At 39.1% G+C, this 26,250-nt stretch overlaps 2 protein-coding genes and 1 long non-coding RNA gene across 3 annotated transcripts in view; 2 read left to right on the forward strand and 1 right to left on the reverse strand.

The window, feature by feature from the left end:
- Positions 1 to 877, forward strand: part of BIRC6 (baculoviral IAP repeat containing 6) — a 185,244-nt gene extending 184,367 nt beyond the window's left edge. The window contains 1 exon segment of the mRNA XM_064445901.1: positions 197 to 877. Coding sequence (XP_064301971.1) covers positions 197 to 373 — 177 coding nt within the window. The 3' untranslated portion in view covers positions 374 to 877.
- On the reverse strand, positions 616 to 25,862 carry LOC135312448 (uncharacterized). The gene is made up of 3 exons (XR_010371976.1): positions 25,459 to 25,862; positions 23,298 to 23,389; positions 616 to 4,147 (listed from the first exon to the last, which is right to left on the reverse strand). It is a non-coding gene; the product is annotated as an uncharacterized LOC135312448 (long non-coding RNA).
- Positions 25,863 to 25,880: 18 nt separating this feature from the next.
- Positions 25,881 to 26,250, forward strand: part of TTC27 (tetratricopeptide repeat domain 27) — a 125,522-nt gene continuing 125,152 nt past the window's right edge. The window contains exon 1 of the mRNA XM_064445902.1: positions 25,881 to 26,120. Within this exon, the coding sequence (XP_064301972.1) occupies positions 26,033 to 26,120 (88 nt within the window). The 5' untranslated portion in view covers positions 25,881 to 26,032. The remainder of the gene's footprint in view (positions 26,121 to 26,250) is intronic.

Here is a 26,250-nt window from a genome sequence, read left to right on the forward strand (position 1 = left end):
GCATTAGCTAATGATTCGGTCGCTACAAGGAAAGTAGCAATCCTGAAATCCAGGGGAAGGTTTATCCGGTCATTGAAACAGTATGTTTCCACCTTTCTACTTACTCCTTTTTTTTGCCTTGTGTTCTCTAACATTGCAAAATGTACCATTTTAACTGTGGTCTTAATGTCCGTATGCCTTCTCTTTGTATATTCAGCGTCATACGGCCCAGTTGCGGGAAGAACTTCTAAAGCTTCCTTGTCCCGAAGGAATGGACCCAGACGCTGATGATGCCACAGAAAAATGCAGTGCCACAAGCTCAGAAGAAACTATGTTGCACGAACAGGTTAAACCCAGTAGCAGTAAAGACATCCCCACTGATTTCAAGTTATGAGTTGCATTGACATGGACTTTCTAGACACAAAGGCTTTGAAGCACAAGCCAAATATGTCAATATTTGTATGTAAGAAGCGAATTATGTAATAGGTAATGAAATTGAAACTATACTATGCCCTTAAGGATATACAGTTTAATTCAAGATGATCTTTTATTTACCTGTACAAGAGTGTAAACTTTTTCGTGCTTTTATTTTTCAATTGTGAGAACCACTGATTGGTATGTTTAAAAAGTTATGTATACAACAAATGGATAAATCACTGATATATAAGGGAAACTACCTTAGGAAAGAATGTTTACTGAATGTTTATTTTTTTTTTACTTGTAGAGTGAGGGCGGTTGTAACAAAGAATATATATTGGTCATTCTTACAGCTACTATTTAAAGTCAGAAACTTTTCACTGAATTTGATAGATTTTACGTTTGGCCATATATTCATGCTCATATTTGATTCTAAAAAAAAAACCTCCTGTATACTTCAATAAACGTTAAGTGGACATGATCCCTCTTTTATGATTTACTGGTACATTTTTTAAATAAACTGCCATAAAATACATTCTAGCCGAAGACTTGCACTTGTATGACTGAATTCATTACAGTCAACATATTTAATTTTATGCTTACTAATTCTCAAATGCAGATGAAATAAATGCACATGGTTTTACCTCATGCCAAAATTTGGACTTCTGAATTCATCTTTTGTTTGGCTATTTTATGCAAACTAACAGTATTCTAAATTTCCTAAGGGCTATTCTGGAACAAAGTCTTTTTTCTTTCTGTTGAATTGTCTGGGTTTTATATAAGCAACTGGGGTCCGAGTACTGGCAGGGGCTGAGGACACACCATGCAGGACTCCAGTGTTCTGCAGTTCCTACTGTATAGACTTCTTTCCAATTTTATACTTGCAACCACAGATCCCTAAGTACGAAGTTAATAATCAAATCTCGCTTTTAAGGTAACTTGCATTACTATCACTGTTCTTATTTCTGAGCAGTCCTTACAGGGCTAGAAAGTTATTACTGGTATTAGAAAGTTATTACTGGTATTACCTCAGACTAATGATCTGTTGTATTATAAATACTATAAATCAGGCAAAACCGAAGCTTTTTTGTTTTCTATTTGTTCTTTGTTTATAAGTATCACGCTGGAAGTTTTTCACTTTTTGTTTTGCAATGTATCATTTCTAATCATTAAAAATGGCACCAACGGAGGTTGTGTTCTTATGCTGATGGTTAACAGAGTTTGACAGTTCTGACCAAAGTACAATTTTTCTGTTAGAGCGATACCTCGTGTTAGTCCAAGGCCTGTCCCAATTGTACGTACCTCTCAAAATACCAACTTAGGCGCCTCTGCATTACTTCAGGGGATCCGTAATCAAAAAGCAAACCAAGCAGCTCTGCCAGAGCTGCTGGTAAATGCACAAAACAAAGCATTTGTGCCACCTAGTCAAGTGTTTGAACTTCATCAGTGTTAAAACAGCCCTGCGTTTTTCTAGATGAGTATTTACTTACCTTCTGTACTGTACAAAATGACTGTGATGCTCTTGTATAGGCTCCAAAAGCAAAATCACCCACTGACTTCCAACTATATTTAAGTTAGTGTTTTCCATTAGAGCTCTTCAGTTATTGCTTAAACTGCCTGCCTACAGAAGCACAGTCTTTTTATAAAAGCCTGGCACTTGTACCAAAACCAAATGTATCAGACCTGAAGATCCTCCTGAAATGTGAAGACTTTTTTTTTTGCCCATTAAAAAACAACACTGCAATAAAAAGTACCTGACTTGCATTGATTGGACAGTAAGAGGGTGGCTAATGTGATTGTACCTTTTTCTCTAGTGTGTGTTTCTGGTATCGTAGCAATGCTAATGTGAAGTCAATGCTGCTTAATTAAGCAGATGTAAACAGCTGCATGGGATATTAAACTCTAATTTGTATCCACGTACCAATTATCTTTTTTTTTTTGCTCTGACCGGAGCTAGCATGGTATTGTACCAAATTAATCCAGAGATTCAATCCTTAATAACTTGCAACTATGTTACAGTCTAGTAAGTAAATTATGAACTTGGCAACAGATACAAGATAGGTATTTTCAGTTGCTTTAGGTATAACACACAAGGTAGCTGTTAGTTTGCAGTAAAATCAGAGTAAATCCTATGAGCTATTTTTTTTAACCAATTCCCCATATCTTTTACCATTTTATCACACTGAATAGAAAGGTGTATACCTAGATGACAGTTTCTAGCATTGCATTGAAGTCCTGTGTTTTAACTGTTATGCTGGTTTTGTAGAAAATGTCTTAAAAATCAACAGAAATTAATTTCAAAAGCACAGAGGGCAGCAAACTGCTAATCAGCTCCTTATGGAATTTTACCCTGTGGTTTTTGGTACTGCCTTTGGCCCCAGATTCACCACTACCACACAGCGTAGCATGGGATGTTACCAGCCATTGGAAGCGCTGTAGCCACTCTGCCGACGGAAGAGTGCACCACGTAGTCCGTCAGTCTTTCCTGGTGCTTCAAGACAATAAGGCCAAGCTCCTCTGCCTGATTCAATCTACACTACATACCGAAGAGGGAACAGTCCAGCAATCTGCGAGCCCTTGTGCTCAAGGGGAGCAAACCACTCGTTACACTGATGGCTGTGTAGAACAACGGTTCTGCTTTGCAGTTGCAGGCAGAGTGCTCTCTGTATACAGACATGAGTGACGCCTCTGCAAGACTTCGCAGTTTCCTCTAGAATTTCCTTTGGGTACAAGGTGTGCATCCATGTATGGATTAATGTCCCTCTGTAATCCCACCAGTACTATACAGGAAAAAACAAAGATGACAATCTAGAAAAACCTAGGAAAACCTGAAACCTAAGAACCCTGTAAACAACCTCAGTTTTCAATCCAGTAATTACATGTTATCTGCTGAGGTACTGGCAGAATAAAGCTTGTGTAACTATAGATAGACCAGACCTCCAGCCTTGGGATTGCTGGATGGGCTTTGTTACTGCTTTTCTTCTCTAATCTTTGACATAAGTTCAAGGTAGTGATTGTGCATGGCTGTTGGCCTTGCAGCAGGTGAAATTGCGCTAACACAGGTGAGGCACTGGACTACTGACAGCATCTAGGAAGCTCCTGTGCAGGGCTGTCATCAGAACTCTGGGTAGATGATGACTGATTAAGCAGCCATAAAGTTTGAATTCTTCACTTAAAACAATACCAAAAATAACCACAAACTCTCATACAATACAGGAAATAAAGGTACTATCCTACTTATGATTGCTTTTAGCCAATTTAACCTCTGCTTGCTACAACAACTAGGGTATGCAGTTTCTGGTAGGAATCATAGTGTTAAACCATTACTGCAAAACAATCTTGGGGCTTTTTTTTCTTTTTTCCATGCAACTATGTAATACCTAGGATGTTTATTAGGAGAGCTTTTCTTCCCCAAAATGCTTCTGGTGTTACAAAACCAAATGTTCTATTTTACATCCGGAGGCAAACAACTTGGTAAGCAAACAACCATATTTACCTTGTTTACCCATAAATATCTGAACACAAATCCAGCTGGCCTACATTTAAGCTGGGACTATGCTATGTTACTCTGATCCCTGTGAAGGAGAATTACCGGGAGTTTCCTGGGCACATCGTCTTCATTTTTTACCTCCATGCTGCCTTTGTATTAGTGTGTTTTAGGTTTTAGCAGTGTTCTTTTCTTGTTTCCTCATTGGTTTCCCCAGAAGCCACTCACCATCACATGGGCTTACCTCCTTGGACAGCCAACTCTCTGCAGTTAGAAAACACAAATTGGAAGCATTTTTTCAATGGAAAGGAGACACAGATTTACATTTATCTTACCATAAGGAACAAGTATAAGGTACAGAAGGTATTTCAGATATACTCAAATTTTTTTTTACCATACGTATACAGATATGTACTATGTACACATATAGATATTTATATATGCATAAATGCATCAGCTCTGGCTATTACTCGTCTTCAAAAACAGTTTTCTGAGCTTTGTTTTCACTCTCCTTTTCCATAGATAGTGACAACATCAGGTGGAACACGCAGGCATTGATATCAGAACACAAGCTTTCTGCAATATGGTAAGCTGAATGGTGGTAAAAGTCAGTGCCACAATTACTAAAACAAATCACAGGTAAAAACATTCCCTTCCTAAGAGATTTTGTTGTTGCCATTTTTTTTATTCTCAGAGAACGTGACTACAGAAGATACAGTATCTACCCAGTGAATTACTGTAGTAGAGCTCTGAAGTAATCTCACCACTGTCTCTATTTTTAATAAAGGCTCAGAGAAAACAAACCCCAAACCACAATGCTCCATCTTGACTGAGAGAGTTCTGCATATTGTGCCTGTCATCTCTGCAGGCTGCAATCTCAATTACCAGAAGAGCAAATGGGAACAGGAAAATGTGGCGTTTCTTCCTATCTTTTCTAGTTTCTTTCAGATATTTAAACATGATTCAGAAAAAGAATACCAACAGAAAATGTCTTGCAACCTCCTCCTAAACTATGGTTTGGATGTCCCCAGAAGTCCTGTTCTCTCACCTTGAAACTGTAAGTTTTTAACCACAGAAAACCTTTGCCCATACCTGAATTAGCAATAACCTCATCATTGCAAACTTCCAGGACAGGTCAGTCAAAACTCCTTTGTTTGAAACCTCTGGTAGTAGTGGTGGTGGTGGTGGTAGTATTAGTAATAATAATAATCATCATCATCAACTTATATCTATAATTATTTTAAGCAGCTTGTAAGAAGGTGGCAATGAGTTGGATGCCACACAGCTGTACAGCGGTCTTAGCTGAAGCCCAGTGGAGCACAATTCCAAGCCTAGAGTACAACAGCAACTCTTTAACACGGCACGAGGGGTACCAGCATGTTTAATTTAGGATGTAACATCCTACATATCATTACATCATTACATATGCACAACCAGCCCAGCCAAGCACCAGCATTCTCACATTAGGGAAGCCAGGGTCCCAGATCCCTGTGCACGCTGGCTGGGAACAGCCCCACAAGATGCGAGTCCCAGCCTCCATCCTGGCTATAGCTACAGTTTGGGCTGTCCTGAAAACCTTGCAAATGGTTGCTGGCACCATGCCGTGGCAATGGTTCAAGGGGAAACAGAGGTGACATGGCAGATCAAAAACAACTAGCTAACAGCAGGATTGCTGGAAAGGAAATGATACGTCTGCTGACAGGACCCATCCTCTCAGCTCGCAAGTTGTCACTGTGCAAATCTCAACTGGATTTTGAGGCAGTTTCAACCAGTGAAACTTGGTGTGATATCTGAGATTCACAGGGACTGGCCTCCAGCTCAGCAGCAGTCAGAAGAGAAATCACGCAACCATCTGGCTGGCTGAATTTTGCTATAGCATGTGGGATTCTGGATAAGTAACAGAGCATTACAAAAAAGCCCTACAACTAGGGGGGGAAAAAATTCTTCCAGATTCAATTCAACACATCTCCCATCTGCCTCATGGCCACTAACGGCAAGAGAGTGTGCAGGCAGGTCACACAGGCACTGAAATGCTTGCTGTCATATAGCTCCCTGGGAGGCTTGAAAAATTGGTAACATGAAGGGTCTAATAGAGACCACCTGAGCCATATGACAGACCAGGGAAGACAAGGGTGGAAATTACAGCCAAGTGATGATTTGGCTTGATACAGATTTCACCCTAGCTTAAAAAAAAAACACCACCAAAAATTTTAAAAAAAAAAAAAACACAACACACTTCTGCCTCATGTACTAATACACAGTCAGTCACAAACAGTTGCTGTTCATGACAGCAAATGGAGACTGAAGCACCACTACTCCAGAGAACAAAATATCCCTTTGTATCTATGCTGCCTACTGATGTGTTAAACCTCCTTCCACGCTCTTCTAGCCGTTCCTCCAAGGAAATCACTCATGTTAGAAAACAAATAGCCAGATGAACAAATGACACACAGCAGGGAACTGAACATCAATAACCTGTATCAGAGGAGAAGCTAAGCCATTTAAACAAAGAATAGGAGAACAACAGTACTTGGCTCCTAATAAACAACTGTGTAATTCAGGAAGGATGGTTCAATCTTGAAGAGGCCTCACGAGTCTGTATTGCTAGCAGGAAGCGGTGAAGGACAGTGCCGAAATTACAAGACTGCGTACAAAGAACTGCAATAGAATGGTAAATTCAATGTATGCCTAATGCAAGACATGGATTAATCATGTGACTAAAAATAACATAGTCAAAATGCGTGTTGTGATACTGCTGTCTTCCTGAAAATGTTAGTACGACTTGCATAAGTGTATTTTTAATTACTACTTTAAATATACTTTTGCTTTTACTCACAAATGCATTTTCAGGCCCGGAATCCAACAGCAAGTGATTTTCCATTGCCACGTGTGCCCTCAAAGACACTTATCCAGTCACTGTCACTAAGGACAAACTGCGCCTGTAAATCCATCCAGTTTTCATTTTCCCCTGATGGTTCATTTTCCACATTTCAACATGCTGACCTCCTGTGCATCACAGCTCCACTGAGGCAACAGACCAGTACTCCATGCCCCGGCATTCACCACAGGCTGCAATTAAGCAGCCTACTGGTCAGAATCTGGTCCCACAGCAAAGCATGCTTGGTCTGTCGTACACAAATTATCCTCTATTCATTCCCAAATATTACATCCTGTGACTGATGCAAAAGTTTCTATGCAGATTAAATTGCTGACAGTGCTCACCTCAAACTTGCCTTCTCTTTATCAGACTAAATTTGTTCTATGAGCCCTCTGGAAAAAATGCCAGTATTTACATTTTTCCTAAATTTAAGTATAGCCATAGTTGAACAGCTTTTGCCTTAATGGGCTTTGGATTTTAGTTCATTTAGCATATGTGAAGAAAGTATTTCAGAGTTCTTATTCAGCATCGTCTTCTCATCTTAGTTAGGCTTTGCTGTACTACCTGATATCTATATGACATCTAAGGAAAAAGACAGCTCTGTATGAAGCTAAAGGAACCGTTTCAAGTGTCATTTTAAGGCATGTAGCAGAAAACTGCCCAAAGCCAATTGTACCATGGGATCATAGAAACACTGACCAGGAGGGACAGCTGGAGGTGACCACCCTTTAGCTGCTCTTCCCCAGACTAAACATCCAGCTCCCTCAATGATGCTGCCTACTCGTGGAATATGTGATCTAGGTCCCCTACCATCCTGATAGTTTAGACTCTGTGCTTCAAGCTAATTGCTTTCTCCCTTTTGTCTCCAGTTCCAGTTATGTAGTGATGTTTCCATGGATACCCTGCATTTATAGCTTACATCAGTTGCAAGACATAATTTGTACATTTTAATTTACTCAAAAGCAAAACCATTTTACAATAGGTGAAGAAAATAAGGAGGAAAACTGACCATAGGCCACGTTTTACTTTAAAAAGGCTGGCCATTTCCAGTTTCTCTCATACTTGCAGTAAAACCATTAATCATCATAAACTCATTTTGTCTAAAAGTAGAGGTAATATATTTTTCCATGTAAATCACGTCATTGCCATGGCAGAATGATGTCAGAGACGCTAAATAGGTGATCTAATAAATCTTCCTTTTGGAACATTGTTTAGCATTAAAGGTTACTAACAGCGGTGGGGGCAGGGCATGATTGATATCAGCTGTTGGTAAGAAAAATTTTATTATAATTTTCATAAAATAGACCTGAATACTATATTGACACAGACACACTTTTACAGACTGAGAAAATATACACACACTAGCTTAATACTGGAGCAATAAGAACCCAAGACCTTTCTAGAATAAAAAATCAGCTCCAGCTAATAGTAAGACTTTCTGAGATTTGTAAAAGACAATTAAAATAAAAATTAATTTTGCAAGGTGTATAATTTAATTCCTCTTTTTTAAGGACAATTTTTGAGCAATAATTCAGTGCTTCATGTTCACCATTTGTACATGTACGTATAGTTGAACACACAAATTCTTTTAACTGAAATTAGCTTTGCATCTAATTTGGCTGTGTCCATAAGAATTCTCAAACAATAAAACAGTAGTACAGGAGAGAAAGAGAATTTTTTTCCTCCTCCCAAAAGCAACCAACCTTGCCTGAATTGCAGTCTATACCTTAACCAAAATGCAACTATTCTCTGAAATCCTATAGCACCATGGAAGAACAAATATGTATCCATATATGGCATCAAGGAAAATGGAAGGACTGTGACAAAACCTAGGAGTCAAAGCTATTACTCCCTGTTTCTTTGTAAAAGCTCTCTCCACATCAACCTTTGGAATAAATTACTGACTTTGGTTTGATTCAAACAATTTTTTTCCTATTTGCTCTTTTTTTTTCCTTTGGGGAAAATAGTTGAAAAACAAACTGGAGAAAATAGATCAAAAACATAGCTTTAATCCCTACGTCTTCCTGCAGCAGTGGGTATACTCAGTAACCACAGCCCTGCAGGGTAAGGCATAGCAATTCTTTTTCCACACAGTTGATCTAATCAGAGGTGTGCTACAGCCCACACAGAACAGCTGTGATGAAAGAAGCAAGCCCCCTTTAAAACAGCTATTTCTTATAAAACAGAAAGCTGGATATCCCCTCAGCATTTATCCAGCTCTTAAAATGGGTTTCACAGCCTCTGATGAGCACCATCGGGGATTGCAGGGTTGTAGCTCTATCAGCTTCCCAATCAGCTCCTTTAAAGCCAGCTTTTTGCACATAAGACTTCTACATCTTCACTTACAAATCAGACACCCCAAAGAAACAAAATACTGTCTTGCAGAACACCTAGTCTGGGGGAAAGAGAACACTTAAAAATATGGATTTTTTTCAGTATTTGTTTCTTTTCATGGTCAAATTATACTTCAACTCCTGACTCCAATGGAGAAGCAATTTTGTCAGGGCAGGTTTTATCTGTAACACAGTTAAGTAGGTTTGATATTTAACACAAATGTTTTACGCATCCATTTCATCCTGCAGCACAATACACAGCCGTGTGAGATGGCATGACCTGATCTAACAGCTCACTGCTGCGGGAATGGGGGTGGCCCCCTTTGCCGCACTTCAGAGCCGCACTCCTACAGCTGAGGGGCCAGATGGCACCGGTGCTTATCTGACCACTGCCATCACCATGACAGTGTGAGCCCCAACCTGACAAAAACCTGCCTGTACAAAGAGGAACCTGTCAAGACCTGGGTCCTGACAAAGGATGGGTCTCCGGGGTATTAGCAACGTCCAAGGAAGGGGCAGGGCAGTGCAGAAGGAAGCACGGCAGGAAGGTGAGGTGGCGAGACCTCCCGTTTTCAGAGGCAGTAAGCTGTTTGGCCAGCTCAGCTGCTTGTTCAAGTGCAGCCTCAGCTCTTCTACCCTGCTAATTTTTAAACTTATAACTGTCAGTTTCCTTCTCTGTAAAAAAAAAAAAAAAATTAAAAAAAAACTCTATAGATTTTAACACCTCCTTGAAGCAATCTGATTCATTGCAACAGGCTGGTTTCCTAGTGAAGTCAACCTAAGCCCTTCACCAGTGATGTTTATTCATTTTTTACATGGCTTGACGAGCTCACCAATTTTAAATTCCTCTAGATGTGTTCTGAAATATATTTTTGGGGTAAGACATATCATTAACATGCCCTTGCATCAGGAAAACCTTAGTACATAGTCCAGGAAAAAAAAAAATGCCAATGCAGCCATCACCAGTAAAGCAGCTGCCTGAATACACAGAAGTCTTTCTTTTTCCATAAGTTGGCATACTGTCTGGGAACGCTTCTGCCTCTCACATGACACTTCAAAATAAAACCCAACCACCTCAGGAGCAATAAATCTTTTTTTTTTTCCCCTCCTTCTGTTCTTATCCTTCAATAAAGAGAGATTGTATTTCTGTGTACCTGTGTGTGAGCCCACTGATCATGACAGAAATGCAAAATCAAATATAAGACTGCTTTGTTCTGACAGGGATGACATCTCTCTCTTTCTGATGTGCTTTGGTAAGCTTCATTAGTTTGTCTATACTGATACAGGAGAAGGGAAAGGAAATAGATTTATGTGCAATATCAAGTGCTCTGGATTATCTATAGCAGCGTATTGGTTTAGTGGCATCTTGGAGGATGCCACCTTAACTGAGAACAACCCTTGGTAGCAATCAGTCAGGATCTGGGGTGGTATAGCTCCCCAAAACAAAACCTTTACTGCTGACTCTCAAGAGATGCAACACAGAATCATATCCAAAAGAAAACCCCACTGACTCAAACAAGTATGAATTCCTCTCACTAAAACATTTTCAAAATCAAACACTGTGGTCTCTAGTGGTGTTTCCCTGTCTGACTCCCTCTATGAAGTCATAGATTTTTCCATTCCCTTATCTTGTTCTCACTACAAAACCTATTATCAACTTTTCCAATGTTTGCATTTTCTTTCCCTTTTATATTGTCCTTGCTCATGCAAAGCTTGACTGCTTTCTTGAAAGAAGTCTCTTCTGGTAATGTAAGGCCCTTTCACTCCAGACTGTTTAAGTAGTGTAGTACTTACCTCTTACTTGGATGCCCAATTCTCTTCACTCCTATAGTATTTTCTAGATTAACAGTAAAAATTTCACCATTTTTTCCTAAAATGGCACCCTAAATAATTGTGTTCCATCTAAATTATTTTTCAAACTCTTCGCCTTTCTGCCCCTTTTAAGAAGAAAATATAAAATGGAATTCAGTAATTGAAACAATGATTCACTCGAGCAATATGTTAATATAGTGTTTAAATTACAATAAAAATAGTAACACAAACGAAAAGGGAATGTACGCATACATTCTCCATATTGCATTCAATTTAGGAACAGACTGCAGCTGACAACTTTGTATTTACTTTAAGAAAACTGAGTATTCATACTTCTGTATTCCTTGATGTTGATAAAGGTAGCATGTTTTTTAAATTCATACTGGGGCCCATTATCATCTAAAGCCATGCTAAAAGCTGACAAATTAAACCTGCCAGCTATGGATATATTAAATTCCCTCTAATTCCCTCAACCTACTACATGCAGAAACCAGTTACATTTTTTTTTTAATTCACAGTACTTTTTTGTGCGTATGTGTTTCACCCTAATAATTTTCTGCCAGCTGCACTGCAGCAAGCCAAAGAATAGCATTAACCAATTCATAAAACTGTTGTATGCAGCATTTGCTAAAGTGAAATTTCTCTTTCCTCTGTTTTTGACATCCCAGTGACTGCACTGCAGAACTGCTCTAACCACTGTACTTACAGGTGACAACATGCTGATTCTGCAAGGGCACCATCTGCCCTGTATGTGAGCTATGAGGCTGAAATGCTCTTTATTCCAAGACAACCAAGCGGTCTTTTGGAGAAAAGGATGTAAATTGTGTGTGGGAGGAAAGACCATGGACTAGGTTTCATCTGCTTGGAAAGCTCTATTACACTCCAAAGAAACAAAGCAGACTTCAAAATAGTCTTGGTCAACCACTGAACCTCTTGTCCAGATGCTTAATCTCTACGAGCAATGCTGCCACAACCTACCAGGCAGTTCTTCCAGAACATGACTCTCAGTATAAAATGCTACCATTAATAATTATTTTCCTTGTCAGTAATGAAAATGTATCAGACCTCTTAAATGTCCAACCCCTCCCCTTCTTCATCACCTCCTGAACAAGATACTAGAGCTTTTAATATGCATGCATGTAAATTGGTACAGCCTGATCCCCCCTCAGCTAGCAACAACCATTTCCATTGCCTCTTTACCCTTTCCTCCGCAAACACATTCACGCTGTCTTTCACACTGCATTATGGACAAACCAAAACAAAAACCCTTCCAGGCTTGTCTGCAATGCCACTTCTCGACACTCTTTTTCTCATCCTTTTTCAGTATCTACCATGACAGTTCCTGCAATGTACTGATTGTATATACACAGAGGGTTTGCAGTGATTTCCGTTATTTACGTAGCCTTCAGATCTTTTTATTAAAAATATAAACTCAGACAAGATGCAGCTGTTCACACAGCTGCCTTATGAAAACATTATTTTCTCTGCCTTTTTCTACATTAGCTCCCTACAGCATCTCCAAGTACATCTTACAACAACTCTATCTTCCTATCTTTAACACTGAAAGAGTTCTTGTCAGGACCTCTAGTGCGCTAATAGGCCTTAACAGCCCTGACCAGCCTCACCTGAGGACCTTAAACACACCTCTGCCCATGGGCCCAGGAGCTCTACTTAAGCCCAGCCCAAGGCCACCAGTCTCTGCATAAGCTAGGTTATCATGGTGTTAGTATCGAGCTTTGTCACAGCCATGGATCCTGTTGATTCCCAGCCCCTGGGCTAGCTTGACCTTGGACCTGCCTCGCCACTGTGAGTTTGTGTGATGATCTAGACTCAGTTGAACCTGACCAAGGCTATGCTTTGTTCAGGCACTGTGGGCAGTGAGCCCTGGCTGGTGGGGACCCCTTCCCTCCCCCCAGTGTCACTGCCTCAGCACTGCCTTAAGGAGCAGCCAGTTCTCAGTGTGCTCTGCCAGTCCTGTAGCAAAGACTGTAACCCAATTCTTCTGCTGTGATTAAGATTTCTAGGCCCTATTTTAACATAGCTCATTAAAAATAAGAAAATTATTTCCTAAGCAATAAGTAAGCAAACCAGTTCCATTGCAGTACTGAGTTTGGACTACTATTTCTCTGGAAACTGACAAACCTCTTACACGGTGTTTGTATAGTGAGTGGTACAGCAGGGTCTCTAAAAGGCACTACCCTGATATTAATAAATAATGCAACTTTGGAAATTCAAAAAGAAAAGACCTCATCCTTCACTTAAGTGAGCTTGAAAACCATTACTGAAATGTTTTCTAGTCAAAAAAAAACAATCTACAAATGGGAAAAATTATAAGTACTCTATTATGCAAGCACTCTGTAAGCAAAGCTCTAGCTGGTGGCACTGAACTGCACTCTCAACGAAAGAAAAAACTCTCAGAGTTTTCTTACATTTGGTGAATGCAGGTGAATCAGTTTTAGGATAAGTCATTCTTGCTTTAATTTCATCCTCTGGCTTCATCTAAGCTACTTGCAGCTTGAAGATTATCCTGTGCTGAACTTGCCAAGTTTCTCACTTTTGAAATCTACCAGCTGCCAGAATTATACGTAAAACCAATGCCTCATACCACCCAGCAATATTTATCAACAAGGCTTCTCTTTCACTTTTCAACTAGCCATTTGAATAACAGATATGAGGTTTGCTTCCAGAAACTATAAAAAATGTAAAGGTAAGTATTCCACCTGAGAAATCTGTAAAATTTTCCAAGGGCAGATATTTGACTACAGTAGCACTGAAGCATGTGCTGCAAAAAATGCAGACTGCTGCTGCATTAGCACACAAAGCAGTAAGCTTTAGCATTGGCTTTATTTAAATTTCAATTATATTTTACTTAATCTTCTTCAGAAAGTCAAACATTACAGGAGCTGTGAATTCATCATGCCTAGGGAAATTATGAAGGCTGTAGAAGTATTAGGAGATAATTATTTCTGCGAAGTGATCCTTTTTCTGCATCTCAGACTACTCTTCCATCTTGAATTTTATTCAAACAGAGATGTGAGCAAGGAATCTGTCTCACTTTTAGTTCTGGTGTATAAGTAAATATCACTAGGATGAAAAAAAGATCAGAACAGGGGTAGCTGGTTGGTTTGGGTTTGGGTTGGGGCCCCCCCCAAAAAAACAACAACAACCCCAAGACAGGTAACTCATCTTCTAGTCATATTCAGCAAACAATTTTTCTATGAATCCTCAAAAGCTTGGAGACTGAAGGCCTACCCTACCCATCAGCATTTTTAAAATTGTAACTTAGAATTGCAACCTGTTGTGTACTGAGGAAGAGGAATCTCTTCCTTAAAGAAGCTCTGTTCCAGAAATTCACAGCTGTTTTTGTGGGTGCAGACAAAGCACTAAATGTGAAAAGGAAGTAGCCAGCGCTGCTGCAGCTGGGAACCACCATAAAGGTGTCCCTGTGGCATCAGCAACTTTCAATTTCATTGAAAAATGTGAGGCCACACAAGCGAGGCCTGGCTTCCAGCTGATTTGTCTCTCAGCTGACTGCAAGCAGCAATTGACGCTTTTTCTGCTCTCAGGGCATTTAATGGTTCCCCACTCCCGCCTCCCATCCCCCAGAGGTTGAATTTTCTGTTACATAATAACACAAGCGTTTTCATGCAGGAGACACAATCTGGGACTGCTATATTTCTCTTCTCCTTATCTATCCAGCTTTTTCACAAATCTAGAAAAAACCTAATAGTCTTAGAGACAAGTTATGCCTCTGTTTGTTTGGCTGAACATGGCCAGGGGCTATGAATGTATTAAAATGAGGACAGTCAGCAAGACAAGACTGCATAGATCTGTTTTCCCTAGGAAATCAGGCCAGCACAAACACTTTCTGCTCCCTTAAGTGCTCTGTTTATTTTCAGTCATATGTAGGACTAAGATGTTGGTGTTATCCCTTTATTGGGATTTGTTAATATATTTTTATGTATCATCATCATCCATTAGACTGTAAATCTATTTATTTAGGCAGTGAGTCTGAACACTGTTATTAGTCCAAGCTTCTGGCAGGACTTTTTCCTGGAGGTTAAATGGCATCTTTCCAAATTGCAACTTGGCAAAGATTTTGGCTGTGCTTAGACCCATGGGATTTCCCTCTTTTTGTATTTCTAAGTCATTAAGTAACAATAAAATCTTTATGAAATCTAATCTCCTGAATTTTACAACAATTATTCTAGTAGTATGATTATAACATAGTTTATAATGCCCTTTAAATTCTTCTCCCACATACTGCATTACTTTCCAACTTCTGTGTCAACAATCTTAAGGCTTTACATAGTGGCAACAGGTACTCTGTACATTCTGAGTGTGGGACCTTCCTACAGCAGGACAGTGTTTTTTGATACCAGTCCTTACTATAAATAATATCAGAGAATATAGTACCTGCTATAGAGTTTTTAATCTTGTTTGCAAAGGTTGGAATAATGAAATAATATCTACGACTAACTGAAATATCTGTATACATGCTAGAGTGAGACAGTGTTGATTTATAGCAAATTTATAGCAAATTCAAAAAATAATTCTAGGGAATAGAGGTGACAAAGTATTACATTTTCAGTTCTAAGGTTTAAAAGCCATCTACTGAAATAAGCTCCTCCTCCCCCAAGTGCCCTCTGTGCAAGTCTGAAGCAGTTAAAAGATGGTGTGTTTGGAGTTTAAGGCTGAAGATACTTATAAATGTTTAAAATTAACCATTTCTGACAGCACTAAACCAGAAATTTACTATATACTAAACTAATAAATATGAAGCTTCCCTGCTATTTGGCCTATGCGCTTCAATGCAGAGACAGAACATGGAGTTTGGAATACCTGAACAGTCATCAGCCATTAAAGTAAACAGGGGACACATTCAAAACTCGGTTCATTTGTCAGCCTGACAGCAGCTGGAAGATTTCTGCATGCAAAATATAGGAGCACCTGGCTACAAGAATATTTAAGACCTTACCTATTGATCTTTTTCATCTCTTTAAATTAATTCAAGATGTTAAGATGCCAGAAAATGGTGATTAAAGATCCCATGCATATAAAGCTCAAAGATGATATAAATACCAGGAAACAAAACCAGCAGCAGACTTCCGAAATAACTGATTGAAAACCTGGAAAGACCAGAAACTAGACTGCCAGAAATGCAGAACAGTATGGCTTATTAAAAAAAGAGAGAGAGAGACAGAATACACTTTGTTGCTTTGTAAGAAGGACTTTAAGGAGAAAATCGTTGCAAGGAGAGATAAAGAACTAGAAGAATGGAAAATGTGGTTGTGATTCTACTACATGTTTAAAAACAAAAAGATCAAGACACAATACTACTTACAAGTATAAAGTAGCTCTAACTTCCCTAACAACAACCTGTAGTCTCTGCAAAACCCAGGTTTCACATACTGAATCCCTGCAGCAGATTCATTTAGGTTAGGAACTGAAGGGCTTTGCAACGTAAACCAACATATATTGCTACACTAACGAGGCAACGTGAAGATGCAAGCCTTATCTTCTCTTAAAAATGAATAAATAAAGGTAGCAGAACAAAAATCTAGTCCCCAACACCTACTTCTGTTCTTCCAGAAACAATTCAGATATAGCCAGGATACTGTCTTTAGCCTGTACTTTTCTTCCCTTTTTAGTACTAGCATAGAAATTTTATGGCTTAAAAATGAGATGTAAATAGAAATAGCTATTATTCTATGTCAGGAGTGAAGAGATAGTATTAGTGGAGAATCTGTTCACACTAGAAGCCAGACTAAATTAAGTCTTGACCCATACCACGTTGTGATGCTATCAGAATCTGGCTCTGTGCCAGTTAGTCTCAGTGTCACCTCTGCAATCTAAATTCAGCTATTAAAAAAACATACTTATCTATAGAAAAGAAGGAAAACAACACACATTTGTTGATAACCTTTCTAAGTCTGCAGAAGAGTAATAAAGCATTATTTTAGTAGATGAAAAAGCTAATGCCAGTAAGACTGAATAATACATAACCTAAAAAACACCAATAAAAGAGCAGCAGCAATTTCCGATTCAAGCTGCAATTCTACCTAGTTTTCCTAAGGTCATGCAAATGTCATTCCCACATGAGACTTATTATTCACTTTGGGGCTCTGCATGGGTGCAGAGTGGGGACTGAGGTAACAAGCTAAAAGAGGAGAGCAGAGGAATAAGAGGAGGGAAAGTTCTTTTTTTTTAATTGGGTTTTCTTGAGAAGCATTTGAATAAATGCTTTGAATCACTTGTCTAAAGTCATTAGACTAAGAAGTATTAAAGTATGACTGAGCAGCACTGCAAATGGAATACATAGTTTTAAACAACACACATGCTTATTTATCAGATCACAACCATCTATGGAAAGATCTTATCTCCCTTTTCCTGACTACACCTTCAACAGAGCAGACCAATAAAACGCTATACTGATGATAGTTGTTTCTATGCCAGTCCAGCTGCAAAGCGTATTTCATAGCCACCAAATGTGAAGGCAACCTTCTCCCATCAAGGTGATTCAAGGTTCAGAGAAAAACTTAAGAGACAAAATCACAAGGAAAAAGCTTCATCAGGGAGTTCAAGAGAGCATTTAGGCAAAATTCCTACCCTCAGAAGGCCGCAGAAGTCCGAGTCTGTGCACTGAACATCCTGTATATCCTCTTTATACCATCTTTTACAAATAGAAAGACTACCATGAACTCCCCAAAGGCTTTTCTTTTTTTTTTTGACTAAATACCATCCTAACTCTTTTCCCATAGTCTAGTTCATAAAGACAAGAGCAAAAATTGAGAAAAAAAACAGAGAGAAGTTGAGAACTAATGGAATAAAATAAACCTAAGAAATTTAAGCTAAACCTTCTGGTTCCCCAACCTTAGCCATTGTCAGGAAAAAAAAAACCAAACAAACCACAAACAAACCATCAAAACAAAACCTCATGTCCCTAAGGGTCAAGAAATCTTAATTATTTTTTTCTGAGCATTCAGAGACCCTGTGATGACACATTTACTTAATTTCATTGAGAAAATTTTAAGTTATTATACTTGATTTCTGTAATTAAAAAAAATACTCATTAAAATGTAATGCATAAATGTATAAATGCATTTTTACCACTCCAAAAAGCTTTTGCTGAAAAAGAAGAGTTTATAAATGGATTCTAAGAAGGATTATTTGACAATAAGGGAAAAACTTCCCTAAACAGTTTTACAAAGCTTAACTGCATTTAAGGTTGAAGTGGCATGTCAGCATGCAGCATGGGAACAATGAATTGGTGCTCAGCCTTAGAATTACTGGCAACTCCAAAGGAAAACTTGAATTAAATAACCTAAGTGTCAATTTCCTGGATAAGAAGAGGCAAGGCACGGGTTCATAAAGTTAAAAAAGAAAATCTGGACAGGAAGATCTGAGAACATTATCAAGACACCAGTAGAAACAGAGACCCAAAACCTACTCCTTGGAAGTTCTAAGAAAGAATGCTTTATTCAGGAGGGCATTATCACTATGCCTCTTTGCCCTGATTTCTCCTCATCTTGTGCAGGCTTACAATTTTTAGAAGCAAATCCTGTAGGACTTTTGCCAGACATCAAGTCATAAGCTCTCAGCCCAAGTGTGCTGACAAGATTTTGGCAGTAATACTAACATATACCTGAAAGGTCCTTGTGAAAAATGCAGGGAGTAACAATTTTTATTACTTTTTGGAAGGACAGATCACCCATTGTGTCACCAAGGTTATAGAAGATGATAAGCATAAGATGGGGTAAAAAAAAGATAATCACAATTTCTGGAAAAAAAAGGATGTTTGGGGTTCCCCCTCTCCCCCCAGCATAAATTTGGAAATCTGCCCTGAAAACATAATGTCTCATCTACCTCCAGAGACATTAGGAGAACATATAGATAGTCCCAGTTCATTCTAGGACTGATCTCTGGTGGCAAAAAACACAGTATATGTACCATTTCATCCCAGACAGGATAGCTGTGAGCTGAGTGGAACTGAATACAAAGAATTCATGGCACTTGGTGATCATCTTATTTTAGAAAGGCTTTTATTTCAGTGGCTGCTCACTTTCTTGTTTTATAAGGATTAGCATCTTTATTCTAAAGTGTTTAGATGTTATGCATGTAAAGGAAAGGTGTACACAAACAGTACAAATCTGCAACTGGTGCTTGTGTTACCATCCTCTTGTGCATTGACATGGGAGGGACTTCAGTTATAGAAAAGCCCCTAGAGGCACTAGATAGCATTTTATACTTCTTTTCAATTTGGAGAAGTGAATACTTGCTTCTAATACAGAAATCAATGACCTACTGACCCTGCAAAACAGCGCCTGTTTTCTTGAAGAAGGCAATCTCAACTGTAGATGTCTGTAAGAACAAAAACTTCAGTGGGAGGAGAAAACAAAAACGTGCAAACTGAAATTGCTACAAGCAAGAGGCAGCCTTTCTTTCCCAGCAGGGCTGTCAGTATGCAATGAGAATGAGTCATTATGATGCAGCTCTGTGATTCAGACAATTCAAAGCCACTCTGGGATGTCAGACCACCAACATATTTTTGCTCTGTGTGAATCCATACAAAGACAAAAAGTATTCTCCAGCTCTTAATAGACTCCCACATCTCTAACAACTTTCTGATAAGCTTTTTTTCTTTTCTTTTCAAAATTTGTTACTGCAAATCTTCTTTTAGCTGTCTTTTGATCCTTAGTAAAGTGACTGTGTTTGTTTCAGGCCACTCTATCAGTAAATCTAGAGGTACTACACAGCCAAAGAGAACCTTAGGCAATTCAGACAAATATGCTAAAACCAAGGCTCAAGATGACAGAAGGACCAAAAAAAAAAAAAAAAAAAGAACTATTTTGCCTTTAATAATGTTTTAATTCACAAAACTGAACAAGAATTGGTCTTCCTCTGAGATGCAATGTAAGTCTAAAGCAACTGCTTTTCTTTCAAGTGAACAGGTTGAGGACAGTATGAGTATTTTCCCTACTCTCACGTTCAAAGTATGGTCACAATGCCCTGTAATTTAATTTATTTTGTGGCAGAACATAAATTAACATGTAGATGTGGACTACTCTCTTACTACTTCCTAATTTATTTTTATTAATAACTGCTACAATCAGCCTTTGAACAGAATGGATATTTAAAGATCAGCAAAGTTCAGGCACGCAACAAGATATAAAAAGTGATTTATCATTATGCGGATTTCTAGTCTGCTTTCTAGTCATAACCCTACTAGAACGTTCCTTAAGCTACAACAGGGGAAAGAAGAAAGAATTTCCCAGAGCAACAAAAGTATGGCATAATTCTGCTACTGAGGAGAACAATTGTAAAACCTATGGGAACTGATTTTCTTCCTACTAGCCACAGGAAACCTGGAAGGGAATTGGAATAACTGTTCACTTTACCATAGGGCCTGAAAGATTGTAAGTTACACATGTTAATGAAAGTCAAATCCTGATCATACCAATACCAAGAGCTTTGCCCCATGGAAAGTAAGAGATTGTGAATGACACCAACAGATCTCCTGATTTTTGTGGAGTCTAATGACTAACAGCTGTACAAAATGAATGAAAAATCTCTTTGAGTGCATCACAGGTGCTCTCAGTACACAGACAATTCATGAGATTTGAAGAATCCTCTGGTCCCCTTTGGGGACTGTAAAAGAATGGGTTGGTTTCCTCCAACCCTCTGGAAGCCTGTTCAGAGCATGCCAGAGTTTCTCCTTCGGGCAGCCAGGAGAAGTAAAGAGCTCAGCAGAAGCAGTCATGAAGGACAGGGAAATGAGTCATCCTAGTCCATGGTTAATGATCTCATCAATCCTTCACTGTGCCAAATTATAAATATATAGTAAATATTGAGGAGCGTTTTGAGGCAGGTTTTGAAAGAGACCATTTATCTTGGTTTTGCTCTTCCCAGGACAGAGAATCCTCAGAGAAGCTAATAGTTTCAAACACTTAGGGAGAAACTTATTATGGAGAACATGAAAATTCATTTTAATTCAGATTTTAGGTTGCTAAAGGCCAGTCAGACCTACTGGTCTTTTAAGTGTGAATATTCTCTCTCTGTCCACTTCCGTCCACTATAATCTAGTTATTTATTTTGATACAACCTTTTTCTTTGCAACTTCTAACATTTGCAGTCAGTTTTGTCAACCTCAAACTTTGGAGGACCAACAGCATCCTCAGTGATTCTTGGTGTTATTCAAAACCACATTTGAAAATACTGTAAAATATTAACTTCTCATAAATATTGCACAAGTGATTATCTAGACTGAATTTACTAGAACAATTGAATTTCTGTCATTTCCAGACACTCACAGAATTTGAGGCCTCTTGCCTTAACACTTGTTCCTCACATACTCTTTATTCCTCTGTTATTATAATTCTATCACACTGCAAAACTATGCGAAACTTTTACTTAAGCAAATTCAAACTGAGATGGCAAAAACAGAGATGGCCAAAAATTACTTCTGACATAGAGGGCACCACAACCCCAATCACTAAATACCTCCACATCCAAAACATGTATTTCAGAGAAAAGAGTAGAAAACACAGGCAGAAATATTTTTTTGTGCCCTTGTTGAAAAAAAACAGATAAATTTTACCTACTTTTCTTAGAATTCCAAGCTAAGGGACATTCTCCAAATACAAAACATCAAACTACGTATTTGTGCTATTTGGCAAAGCTGTAAGCAACTGGAAGTTTTTCAGGATAGTACACTTCTCATCAGGCAGGATGTTCCTGTCTCTTGTTATAACTTACACACACACACACACACACTTTCATCCACAGTACTCACCAAATCTTATGTTGTAAAACAGAGATGACCAATGGCTGTTATTCTCTAAGTCACACAGCAAACCTTACTGAGGTCAAAAGTCACAGTGATACCTCAAACTTTGGAGGGCCAACATAAAAAGCAGCACTGTCAGTGATTTTCAAGCACAATGGGAATTGACTGCCCAAGAGGTTCACTGCTCCCTGGTGGAAGACAATATGCCAGGAATTCAGCTAGGTTCTGAGAATATGAAACTCCTCACCCCTTCACTGTTTACTGCTAGTCATCAGTGTTTCTGATTAACCTACTAGTCTCATACCAGCAGTCTCACAGTGATGACCCAGCAGAAGCATGGTAGCCATCCTGACCTGGTTGTGACACACATGCATACCAAGAACCAGAACTATCCATTCCTTTATTAAAAATGTGAGGTAATGTCACAAACATTTCTTCTTGCAGGTGACCATGCACTTTTCACAAGTGGAAAGTGCACTGCAAAAGTAGAAAGTGACTATATTTCAAAAATATAATTGTGTTACTGAGTGCACAAAAGAGATTAAAGTTACCAAGCTTTAATACAATATTTATCTTGTATTAAAATTGTATATAGAATTTCTGTTTGATGTAGTGTGATTGGAACCAATTCTATTCAGCTTGCTTTCTCCAGACCAACAAAGAGAATCCAACAAATGAAAGCCCTTTAATAAAAAAAAATTTTTAAAAATCCTCATTTTAAATCCTTCTCTCTCATTTTGAAACTAGCAAAGACAGACAGTCAATGTTGCTGTATGAAAACCTAAGACATGAAATAATGATTCTGTGTGAGCTCATTTGAGAAGGCATTAAACCCTTTACAAACTTAGGCATGATATGACATGCTTACTTAATGAAAGAGTAATTTCTGAATTCTTTTGTTGAATAATAAATTGAATTATTTTCACATAAGCTTTGGTTTCTTCATCTGAAGACTCACAGATGTTATGTAGTTGAGGCAGAGCAAATTTCTGCTAATTAACCAGGCAAGAATTAGTTTATAAAAGTTCAGATGAGCTACGTTCTAATGTGACAGAAAGGAGAAGAAAGAAGGAACAGGGAAACATTTGCTAAAGGAACAACAAATATGTATTTATGGACACCAGGAAAATCAATAGTAAATGAATGGCTAAATTTAAATTAACTTATTAACTAAATTAACTTATTAACTAAATTAACTTATTAACAGTGGGAAGACTGCACCTCAGATTTTACAATTTTGTTTTACAGACAGATTATATATTTACTTGAGACCTACATCATCTTTGCCTAGTTATTTACTGACCATCAAATCTTCTCTTTAGAACTGCAGTACACAATTTTGCAAGTTTTCATCCTGCTATACCAATGAGTGGGTTTCCTCCTCAATTCCCCCCCTTTCCCCAGTCCTCAAATAGCAAATCAACTATTGTGCAAAAATGGCATACAACACAATTGCTTCTTTCTTCAGCAGTACCAGACACCTGGCACATGGAATTGATTAATTTAAAATTCATGTTAACAGCAGCTTTTACAAACAGCAGCTCATTGTTAAAAAGGTCATAATAAATGCTATGCTGATTATAGTTATAGTTACTTTAAACTTACCACATCTTTTTTTACAGGTAGTGTTTTTTGGTAGTCCACAATCAGATCATCTGTTTCAAAAGGCTTTAGGGAAAAAAACCCAACAACAAACCCTGCAACAGAAGATAAATACTGCATCAAAACAGCAGCACAGATGTCTTGCAAGGTGACATTAAACGTGCTAGTTCAGACACCACAGTAGCACAAGACTTCATATGGATAATTTTCTTACACTCTTGGAAGAAAGTTAAAGATTAAGATTGTTCTCTGAAAAATCTTGTATCAGAAGGTTTTGTTATCTACTCCCTGCTTAGAACTAGTAAGAAGCACTACGCTAAAATCTTGAATCTGCATTGCACAGTACTGCAAAAGACTTGCTTCCCTTTGTGCCAACTGGCAGAAGCAATCCCTACTGCAAACAAAACCTGTTGACTGTTCTTTGAGAAATATATGTATATTCTTCAAATCATTTAGGCAAGCAAGCTTAAGCAGCAGACTTGAGTAAGTCTGTGGCGAATGGCCACTGATAAACAATCAAAAACATTTTTTATATCCACAGTAACAATCAGTCCACTGTCAGTCATTAATTCCTGCTGGTGGTACTCCTGCCCACATACCTGCTACAGATGCCCCCAGAACTGAACTGTAAGGGTAAAAAACCATGCACACTGGGGGAACTGGCACATGTGAGAAGGACAGCAAAATATTCCTTGTTTTTATTAAGTAATTATATTTACCAACTATTTATTCCCAGAAAATTTTACTTTACCAATTTTCCCTGAAAATAAAAAGCAGAAAATCTCACAAGAGGAATTTTTATTTTAATATTATTGACAGACCCTGCAAATGTGTTTTTCATTTATTTACTAAATTCTTAGTTGCATTTTGACAGATAGTCTGAATTATCTGAAAAAGAAAAGGTGGTGGTGGTGAAAAGGAGAGTTATTTTACATTTCAGTTAGACCTCACTTAAAAATGTATCCATTTAATTTTGGAAAACTTACGTACATTTAATGCAGATCTATTACTTGGAAGGTAAAGAAATTTGTTACTGTGTAAGTTACATTTAAACACAGAGAATTAGCCTAACTTCTGAATATCATACTTTTCATATAGAATCACAATCCTGTTGCTACACAGATGAAGAGTAAGCAAGTAAAATTGTTTTGATTTCAGACATTTTACTTTTTAAGAGTAAATTTAATAAAATAAACTTAATGGATTTAATGATTTTTCTAATGCAGTACATGGAAACTGAATTTTTTTACTAGGTTTTAAAAATTTCTGTAACACTCATTTTTGGTTCAGAGTTCCTGGAACTGACAGTGAGTTGACATATTAACTATATAAATTTCGATAGGTTTTCTTGTCAAAACTGATATAAATAGAATGGATTGTTTCAGGTGGGAAAATAAGTTGAAAAGCAATATTTTTACTGAACTGCATTTTGGTCTCATAAATCTGATTAAATTTGAAATTTACAGCCTGTATATTAAAGACCAAATAGGCAATAACCTATTAAAGTCATCTAAATAAAAAGCTGCATTAAGTATTCCTCAAATTTTAATGATTGTTAGATGTGGAAGCATGATGAAAAGACTTTTAATTTTTGAAGACCAAGAAACTAAGATTGATAAACCTTATGACAAATTTAATGTTAGAACACGCTGCACCTAATAGCAAAATAAATTACAACCTTTACGCTACAGCCATCTTCGGAACGTTCATCTTTCCATATCAAGAAGGTGCCCCCTGCTGTGATGGCCTTCTGGTTTCTGACTTGATTACCTTCAAGTTTAATTAGCAATTCTGAGAGAACATCTCTATTGTTTCAACTGTTTCATTCAATTTCGAAGAGGCAGGAGGACATGGCCTTTTTTCCTCCTATTCTAATGTAGGTGCACCTGATGAAAGTGAACAACTCAGAAACGATGGGAGAATTATGTTCCTATAGGTACCTGGACAGGTGCTGAAATAAATACAGGAACAGACCAAAGCACGGTCCCCATCTCCTCTTAAATCTTGTCAGGCCAATTCAACTGCATGTCAGTGTCCAAACCACCTTCAGGCTCGCAGGTACCTAGACCATGCCTATTCAAAAGAAATCCCGCCTGGTTACTAATCGTACTTGAAGTTTTCTCTCTTATCTATTTTAAATCTGACACACTATCATTTTCCTCACCTATGTGACTGAAAAACTTGGTTTTACATGTTCTAACTTCCCGATCCTGTGCGAACGTCGCCTGAGAGAAAACAGGGCGAACACATCACGCAGTGACGGGACCGAGCTGATGCGGACAGACGGACGGACAGACGGACAGAAACTCCCCACAGATGAGCCCGCCGAGGTGCCCTGGCGCCTCCCCTGAGGGCTGGGCGGCGCCGCCGCCAGCACCCGCAGCTCCCATGGGGGATCTCACAGAGGCTCCTCCGCACCGAAACGCGTGGGCAGACGCCACGTGCACGTGCATATGCACGTGCACACGCCCGCATGCCTTTGCCTACCCACGCTCGCGTCACGAGTTATTGCCGCGGAAGAAGGGAACCTGCCGGCCCTGCCCGCCGGGGTGTGGTGAGCCGTCGGGCCCGTGCTGCGCCTGCGCGGCACCGCCTCCTTCCGGCGCCCCCGGCAACAGTGTCATGGCGGCTCCCTGCGGCCGGTTCCTGCACATGGGTTGAGGGGCCGCCGGCAGTGCCTGTCTGTCAGTGCAGGGGACGCGGGACGCCGGCAACCCCGGGAGCGGGGCGGCGGCACCATGCTGGCCCTGGAGTGCTCCCTGCTGAGGGGCTTCCTCAGCGCGGCGGAGTCTCTGGAGTGGAAGCAGGGCGAAGTCGCGGCGGCAGGTGAGGGGAGGTCCCGGCCCGGCGCGGGGCGAGGGTGGGGAAGGTGCTCGGCCGTTGAGGGTATCCGGAGCTCCCTCCGCCCCGCGCCCGGCCCGCTCCCAGGGCGGTCGTGTCCCGTCTATCCCACCCC

Source organism: Phalacrocorax carbo, chromosome 3 (assembly GCF_963921805.1).
Source record: "Phalacrocorax carbo chromosome 3, bPhaCar2.1, whole genome shotgun sequence".
In the NCBI taxonomy this organism is placed as follows: domain Eukaryota; kingdom Metazoa; phylum Chordata; class Aves; order Suliformes; family Phalacrocoracidae; genus Phalacrocorax; species Phalacrocorax carbo.